Raw genomic sequence first — 9,587 nt, 5'->3', positions numbered from 1 at the left:
CTGGACGGAGTGCCAACCCATCACAGGGCACACACACACACTCTCATTCTCTCACACACTCAGGACCATTTGCCAATCAACCTACCATGCATGTCTTTGGACCGGGGGAGGAAACCGGAGTACCCGGAGGAAACCCCTGAGGCACGGGGAGAACATGCAAACTCCACACACACACAAGGCGGAGGCAGGAATCGAACCCCCAACCCTGGAGGTGTGAGGCGAACGTGCTAACCACTAAGCCACCGTGCCCCTGTGATTAATACAATTATATAAATACTAAATTCTCACCGGCTGTAGACTTGTGTTGAAATTAAAAACCTTGTTACATAGTTTCTAGAGAAACCAGACATCAGCATTTCATAATCATGCACAATTGCCTTGCTTAACGCCGAACAATTATGTTCCTCTTTGAACTTCGAACAGTGACAAGAGCTTCATGTGATCTTGAGCTAGAGGGCGCTGGAAATCATATAATGGAGCAAACGTTCACAAGGACATTTGTGATGATCTTTAACAACAGATGGATATATTTGACTCAAAGGAATTCCATGAAAGTACATTATTTGCTGTCAAAATAATCTATGTTTTATTGTTCACTGTAAATCTAGAACAAAAAAATAAAAACTTGGACTTCGGAGGCATAAAAGTCACAGGAAGTGTGGTTGGAGCAAAAGCTTCCACTTTCTGTTCCCCTCGCTTTGAGCTCGGAGCGATTGATTTTGGTGAACCCACGCGGCCTGTGTCACGTTTAGCACATTTTGTGTGGTGTGTATTAGGTATATATTTAGATTAAAGCACTGCATGAGTAAGGTTGTATTATGTGGTCAGTGGGAGTTATGGAATTTTAGTTTTTAGATGTTGCACTTCGTTATGAACCGTGGGAAACGTCAGTTTTCAGTTGTCATTGTTGTAAAAATATTTCAAATTTATATTATTTTTCTGAAAACAGCTGATTGTAATATTAAAATATCAAATTTCCAAGGACAATTTAGAACTGAAAACGTATACGAAGCGAGCTTAAATAAATTAATATTGTTGATACGTTGACATTTTCATTGAACATTTGCAGAAAGAGTCTCCAGTGTCAGCGTTTTGTATCAGGAAGTATCGCCCACCCACCGACCCCCCAGGAACGTCTTCATGTTTTAACCCTTGTATGTTGTTCGTATATTTGTTACTCAGCCAGTGTTCGTGGGTCTGTTGGACCCGCTGCATTTTTGGGTTTTTAATTCAACACAATCAAAAATTTTATGTTAAAATACTCTACAGATGTTTACTTCATCCCAATTACAAGCAATATAAACAGCATATTTCGTTAATATTTGCCCTTTACCTTTATTACATCACATTTTTTAATTAAAGTTCTACTCGTTTTTTGTTGTTTTTTAATAAAATGTAATAAAAAAAAGGAAAATCAAATTTAATCACAATCAAGGAAGCAACATCAACAAATTTACAAGGAAGCAAAGTTTTTCAAAACTATTGATGTTTATGAATATGGGTTCCATAGACCTGAACAACATACAAAGGTTAAGCTGTATGGTTTCAATTGTTTTCCATTCTACAAGAGAAAAATGCAAGAGTCTGGTAAACTAAACGAGAGCAACTTTTATACTGTACATGTACTTGTTTCAAGGAAGATCCACATGATTAAACATAGCTATGAATGGATAATTAGTAAAAGTACAACATGATTTTCTTTTTAACATTCAGGCTTGACAGCATACAGTGACCACAATATGCCTCTGGTTTAACCTTAAAAATAGCAACAGCAATATATATTTAAACATTCTTTTTCTGCTTTGTGTATGGGGGCATGGTGGCTTAGTGGCTTAGTGGTTAGCACGTTCGCCTCACACCTTCAGGGTTGGGGTTTGATTCCCGCCTCCACCTTGTGTGTGTGGAGTTTGCATGTTCTCCCCGTGCCTCAGGGGTTTCCTCTGGGTACTCCGGTTTCCTCCCCTGGTCCAAAGACATGCATGGTAGGTTGATTGGCATCTCTGGAAAATTGTCCGTAGTGTGTGAGTGAATGAGAGTGTGTGTGTGCCCTGCAATGGGTTGGCACTCCGTCCAGGGTGTATCCTGCCTTGATGCCCGATGACACCTGAGATAGGCACAGGCTCCCCGTGACCCGAGGTAGTTCGGATAAGCGTTAGAAGATGAATGTAATTCATTGATGTAATGCCAAAATACATAAAAAAACACAAACACACAATATAGTACAATATATTTCATCCTGGACCATATGCTAATTCAAAAAGGTATGTTTTTAACCTAACTTTAAAAACCGATATAGAAGGAAAGAATCTAATACTAACAGGCAACGCATTCCACAGTCTGGGAGTAGCTACCGAAAAATCTACCGTTTGTTGATAAGTTTCCTATAGCAGCACACCACTTTGTGTTTAATTCCTGACTTCACACTCCACCGAATCGATGGTTAAGTTTTGCTTTAAAGTGGTTTTGTGAAAACCTATGGAACTGTGATCGATCCGAAAACTTCCACTAGCTTTGAGTACAGTGATCCAACAGAGCAAAAGATCTTTCTCAAGCCTACATGCTTCCTTTTCCACATTTAACAGTGTGACAATGTGATAAGGCAACTATTGTAGTGTGTAGCGTAATTTAATGTAGTTTAGCGTAAGTGTAGCATAATAAGGCTAACTTTTGTAGTGTGAGGTAATGAAGTGAAGTACTGTGTAGTGTAAAATTGTGTTGTGTTGTGTAATGTAAGTTTAATAAGGCTAAATGTTGTTGTGTAGTGTAATGATGTGTACTGTAGTGTAGTGTAGTGTAAGTGTAATAAGTCTCAAATTACCAGGTAGTAAAGTTTAATGTTGTTTTATGTAGTGTTGTGATGTGTAATAAGACTAAAGCTGTAGTGCAGTGTAGTGTAATAAGGCTAAATGTGTAGTGTAGTCTGTATAGTGCACTGTAATTGGAATTAGGTTAAAAGTGTGCTCTAGGGTAATGTAGCATAAGTGTAATTAACATAAGATAAGATATACCTTTATTCGTCCCACAATGGGTAAATTTCTCTGTTACAGCAGCAAAAATATATTAAAAAAAAAAGAATAAAGAATAAAGACATATATACATATACATATATATATACATATACATATATACATATATAAGACATATATACAATATAATGTACAGTATATACAAAAACAAAAAATGTATAAAAAGAGTAGTGGTATTGCTCTTTCAGACACTTGGGACGTAACAGTCTGTCATTGAAGGAGCTGCTCAGAGATGAAACCGTTTCATACAGGGGGTGAGAGTCGTTCTCCAGCAATGATGATAGTTTTGCTACCATCCTCCTTTCTCCCACCTCCTGTACAGTGTCCAGAGGAATCCCCAGGACTGAGCTGGCCTTCCTGATCATCTTGTCCAATCTCTTCCTTTCTGCAGTAGAGATGCTGCTGCACCAGCATACCACGCCATAGAATATGGCTGAGGCCACCACAGAGTCAAAAAAGGTCTTCAGTAGCTCTCCCTGCACTCCAAAAGATCTTAGTCTACTCAGCAGAAAGAGTCCGCTCTGCCCTTCCTTGTAGATTGCCTCAGTATTGTCTGTCCAGTCCAGTTTGCTGTTCAGATGAACGCCCAGGTATTTGTAAGAGTCCCCTCTCATGATATCCTTTCCCTGAATGTTCACTGGTGGTAATGAATTTTGTTTGTGCCTACGGATATCCACCACCAGTTCTTTTGCTTTTCCCTGCATTTACCTGGAGGCAGCTCCGGTGACATCAGGTAGGTTCCGTATTTTACAATTGTCATGTAGGGTAGTGTAGTGTAAGTATAATTAGGTTAGAATTATAGTGTAGTGTAGTGTAAGTGTAATAAGTTGAAAATCGAGGTGTATAGTGTAAGTGTAATTAGGTTAAAGTTGTGACTTAGGGTAGTGTAACGAGGCTTAAATTGTAGTGTAAATGTAATTAGTAATTGTAGTATATTGTTGTGCACTGTAAGTGAAAGTAGGTTAAAATTGTAATGTAGTGTTTATAATGTAGTGTAAGTGAAACTAGGTTACACTTGTGCTGTACCATTAAAGCTCAATCTGTAGTATTGTGTAATGTAGTGTAAGTGTAATTAGTTGTAATTACAATTAAGTTGTAATGTAGTGTAGTGTAATGAAGTGTTGTGTTGTGTAGAATAGTGTAGTGTAGTGTAGTGCAATAAGCTAAAATTGTAAAGAAGCAAGTGTAATTAGGTTACAATTGTGTTGTATTGTTGTGTACTGTAAGTCTAATAATGCTAAAAGGTGTAGTATACTGTAGTGTTGTGTAGTGTAGTGTAATTGTAATTAGGTTAAAATTGTAGTGTTGTGTAGTGTTAGTGTAATAAGACTAAAATTGTAGTTTAGTGTAAATGTGGAGTAAACATTTAAAAGTGTAGTGTTGTGTACTGTAATTTGAATAGGCTAATTGTAGGGTGTGTAGTGTTGTGTACTGTAAGTGTAAGTAGGTTAAAATTGTAGTGCAGTTTAGTGTAGAGTGATAAGGTTTAGATTGTAGTGTAATGTATGTGTAATTAGGTTACATTTGTGCTGTAGTGTTGTGTAGTGTAGTTTGCCCACTGACAAAGAAATGATCAGTCTATAATTTTAATGGTAAGTTTATTTTAACAGTGAGAGACAGAATAACAAGTTGGCCACCAGGTTTGCACACATGACAGGAGGGATTTTGTCCCCTTCCTCTTTGCAGATCCTCTCCAAGTCTTTAAGGTTTTGAGGCCTACATTTGGAAACTCTAAGCACCTTCAGCTCCTCCTACAGATTTTCTATGAAATTAAGGTCTAAAGACTAGGCTAGGTCATTCCAGGACCTTAATGTGCTTCTTCTTGAGTAACTCCTTTGTTGCCTTGGCCATGTGTTTAGGGTCATTGTCATGCTGGAATACTCATCCACGACCCATTTTTAATGCCCTGGCTTAAGGAAGTAGGTTCTCACCCAAGATTTGATGATAGTGAAATTGTCCTGCCCTCTTAGCAGAAAAACACCCCCAAATCATTATGTTTCCACCTCCATGTTTGATTGTTTTGATGGTGTTCTTGGGGTTATAGGCAACATGGTGAGTTGAGCTGATGCCAAAGAGCTCGATATTGGTCTCATCTGACCACAACACTTTTATCCAGTTCTCCACTGAATCATTCAGATGTTCATTGGTAAAAATCAGTACATTAACGTTCATTTAATTGGTTGTAATAGACTTAACAAACAGGACCAACGCACAAACACAGACATGCACATGGTTGTGTACTTTCCCCTTAACCACCAAGAAGTGGTATTATTTTACCCAGCATGATTCTCAATGAAGGGTCTGACTTCTGCGGTTGAGTGAGGGGAAGGTAGGGGCAAAGGGTTGTGACCTAGTTGAGAAATCAATCAATTCCTTGATGATGAAATGTTCCTTATTTTTGGATATTTGTAGGAAAAATTTTGTTTAGGTAGCCATAAACAGGAGGTTTAGGTGGAGATTGTTTTCCGCTTACCATCACCCCCCAGAACTGATGCTTGATGGGTGTTTTTTTTTTTTTGCACAGCATTCTGTGTAACCTCTAAAAGACTGTAGTGTCAGCGGTTTCTGAATCTAGTCTGGTACTAACAACCATACCGTGGACGTCACCAGGTTCATGTTTTATATCCTTCTTATACGTGCCTGTAAATGACTTGTTATGCAATAATTACTATAGAATCCAGGAACATCATGAAGAACAATTTAACTTTAACTTTTTTGCCAAAGTCTGGAAAACAATCTATTTGTAGAAAACCATAGACTTCTCAACATGAGTCTTCTACACACAACTGCCAATTAAATGGCCTCCATCTTTGTGGTTAGGAAAAGAGAACATTGCACCATGACCTAGAAAACCAGGAAACCAAACATATCATGAAGGTGCTGATATCATCTTTGGGTGATTTTATGCCCACGAATTAAGCAAAAGATGATATCGATCAAAATTGTGAAGGTGGTGCTGTAGATGCTGTAGATCTTCTTATTTGTTCCTGTGAATATAAACTGGTAGCTTGTCACGAGACGTTCATACAAGTGAAGAAACCCTCAGCTGGCAAGATGAAGATGGTATCAGCTACCTTGCTTCTGCTACTTTTGCTAACTGAGCCACCAAAACAAGGTAAAAATCATGATCGTAATTTAATGCATCTTTATAATGTTCATGGCTTTGCTTGTTTTGCAGATAAATAAAGTGTTTACATGTTTATTTTCTCCTGTAGGTTCTGAAGCATTTCCAGTGTCTTGCTGTTTAAAACTTTGTGGCATCAAAGTACGGAAAGAGTTGCTCAAAGGCTACAGCCTACAAGACAAACCCTTATGTCCAGTGAAGGCTGTGAGGTACGAGAATTTATTTTATTTTTTTTAAACACAGACACCAATCTCTACAACTTTGTTTGTAATTAAAGGTACTGGATAATTTTGTGCTTCATTTCCACCAACGACAGTTGTTTTCTTTGTCTTTTTAGATTTGTCACAAACAATGACCTCACAATCTGCTTGGACCCGTCTACACTTTGGGCCATTAAAACCATGGCCTTTTTGAACAACAAAGACACCGTACAAGGGAATAGCACAACCCCCGATAATAATGATAACAAAACATCATCTTATATTTAATCAAAGTCTTACTTGTACTGAATATCACTGTGTTCAAATATTTGATTATCAAAATTTAATAGCGTTAAGTAGCATTAAGTAGCGACTTTGTATTTTTCATCTTTTCAAACTTCATGATCTATAAAATATTATTCAAATTCTTTGTGAAGGATATATACTATGTAAACTTTTGATCTTTTCCAAACTTCGTAATTTATCAACTGACAATAAAGTTTGTTTTTCTATTTCTGAACAGGAAGCTGTCTGGGTATCATTCAAATTCTATCTGAAGTCATCAAACCTATAAATATTACTGGTACATTTTTGTAAAATAATGTTATTATAATAGTATTATTATAATAATATAATGTAATTCTTCAGGATTTGACACGGCGAATAATCTACATGTCTAAAATAGCTTAATGCTGTCATGAGAAAAAAATAAATAATCAAACTAAAATTAACACACGTTCTTGACACCAGAATTGACCAAAAATACAATTTCTACATTTCCAAAACAAAAATTAAATAATCTATTTTCAGATGCTATGGAAAGTTCTTGAAACAAGCCGATCTCTCTATTCATTAGAATCTAACGGCTATAAATATTAATTTCATTTCCTTAATTTCTTGTGAAACTAATATCTAAAAATGCTTGGAATTTTACACGGGGAGCAAGAAAGTAACTTCGTCCTCTTTTCTATTTTAAAAGTGGAGACAATGGATATATTAGGAACATGTAGCCCTCAGAAAACAACATAGGTAAACATAAAAATATAAACATTTATAAACATCTAAATGCTTTATGTATCTATCTATTTAAGACTTTTCTTGAAGTATAATAAAATAGCCATTATCCGCTTAGCAGTCATTAGCTTCAAAGGATAAACAAGAAACAAAAAGACCCTTGTGGTTAAAAAAAAAAAATAAAAAAAAATAGTTAGTCGATTACACAACCCTTTTCCCCAGTGCTGTCGCCTACTCCAGTAAGAGGTAAGTGTCCTATTTTCTCTCATGTGGTTACAAAGACCAGACCGGTATATTCCGCTTAGCAGTGCTACTCTTGGTGGGAAAAAACTTTTAGTGTGTGCAAAAGGTGATTGAGCTTAATTATTTATAAATAAGAAAATGACAATTGCAGTGGCTAGAAAAAGGTAACACACCCTTGTTACACTTGTAGGCTTGTGTAATGTAGAAGGTAACCAAGTTCTGTGTCAGATCTTTTTTTTTCCTTTAATGTGATATTAAGGGTGAAAAAAACATCCATAAGCTTGTTTGATCATGTATGTACCAATCTGTACCAATGAACCAATCACATTTAAAATGAATCAATCAGGAGAGAGTTGTAAAAGAACCATGGGACCATCATCAACAAGTGGAGAAAATTAGGGGACCACAGTGATGGTACCAAATATAGGCCAAGATGAAGCATATGAGGGAGGCTGGAAATAGGCTTACAAGACAAGTTTGACTAAACATCCCCTCAAACGATGTTTCAAAATGTGTCATGGAAGGTATCGAATTTTGATGCAAGAAACTGGCCAAAATCTTGATTTTTAATCTTTGGGCAGACTTTATCCTCAGTGACATCCAATGGCTAATCTTAGCACGCATCAGAAATGTTCTATAATATACTATCTATGCATATTCCTGAGGAATTTGTGACTAAGTGCTTCCAGATCATCCTTCTAAAACAATAGGATGTGATTACAGACCATCCTCAAGAGATGAGGGAGCTCCTTGACAAGGATTTGGAGATACTATCCCTAGACAGAATCTTTAATTTCCAAATATAAAATCAACAATGAACAGTAAGAATAGTACCAGATAACATCTGCATAGTTGGAGGAAGTCGTAATTTATTTCCAAACTGGATAACCATGGATAAGTGTATACTGTTCTACACTTCCAGTTCTGGTTTACCAGATTAAATAAGTTCCCAGGTTTTGGGACATACTGTACTATAGGGAAATCCATGGAATATTCCAGGATCACCATCAAGTAGAGAGAAATCTTGTTTAATCACCTATCCAGCTAGTTGATACTGTTCTTACTGCCGTACCTTATCTGCAGTGCACAGGGTTTACTCCGCGTTACAGTGGATTGTCTTGCGCTAAATTCCTGTCCTCAGACGAGCACCAGAATCAGAATCAGAATCAGAATCAGAAAGGTCTTTATTGCCAAGTATGTTTCCACATACAAGGAATTTTTTCTAGTACAGGAGCTCCACAGTGTAAACATGTAGCAATGGTAAGACATGAACATATAAATAATAGACAGTTGTATGTGCAAATTGTAATATAAGTGTGCAAATTAAAGTAAAGATGTGCAAATTCAAATATAGATGTGCAAAATAAAATATAAATGCGTACTTGCAGACAATGTAAGAATAGGTATTGTTCTGTGTATGTTAGGTGTCCATCAGATGTATGTTAAGTGTTCATCAGATGTATTGCCTGAGGGAAGAAACTGTTCCTATATCTGGTCGTTTTGGTACACAGGGCTCTGTAGCGTCGGCCAGATGGCAACAGTTCAAATAGTAAGTGTGCCGGATGTGAGGGGTCCAGAGTGATTTTCTTTGCCCTTTTGCTCACTCTGGAGAAGTACAGGTCTTGGAGTGTAGGGAGAGTTGTGCCAATGATTCGCTCAGCAGTCCGAACTACCCTCTGTAGTCTCCTGAGGTCGGATTGGGTGGCTGAGCTAAACCAAACAGTCACTGAAGTGCAGAGGATGGATTCAATTATTGCAGTGTAGAACTGTTTCAGCAGATCCTGTGGCAGGTTGAACTTCTTCAGCTGGCGAAGGAAGTACAACCTCTGCTTTTTCACAATGGAGTCAATGTGAATGTCCCACTTCAGGTCCTGGGAGATTGTGGTTCCCAGGAATCTGAATGACTCCACTGCTGTCACAATGCTGTCCATGATGGTGAGTGGGGGGAGAGCAGGGGGGTTTCTCCTGAAGTCCACGATC

The 9,587-nt window shown here is 37.5% G+C and overlaps 1 protein-coding gene across 1 annotated transcript; it reads left to right on the top strand.

The window, feature by feature from the left end:
* Positions 1 to 5,941: 5,941 nt before the first annotated feature.
* Positions 5,942 to 6,870, top strand: xcl32a.1 (chemokine (C motif) ligand 32a, duplicate 1). Its single transcript, XM_060873377.1, has 3 exons — positions 5,942 to 6,141; positions 6,242 to 6,359; positions 6,488 to 6,870. Exons 1-3 carry the CDS (start codon positions 6,081 to 6,083, stop codon positions 6,636 to 6,638), a joined length of 330 nt encoding a protein of 109 aa, XP_060729360.1. The 5' UTR covers positions 5,942 to 6,080; the 3' UTR covers positions 6,639 to 6,870.
* Positions 6,871 to 9,587: the final 2,717 nt, after the last annotated feature.

This window comes from Tachysurus vachellii, chromosome 7, assembly GCF_030014155.1.
Source record: "Tachysurus vachellii isolate PV-2020 chromosome 7, HZAU_Pvac_v1, whole genome shotgun sequence".
NCBI classification, from domain to species: Eukaryota; Metazoa; Chordata; class Actinopteri; order Siluriformes; family Bagridae; genus Tachysurus; species Tachysurus vachellii.
Note: the sequence above shows the minus strand (reverse complement) of the source record. Positions and strands in the feature narration are given on the sequence as shown.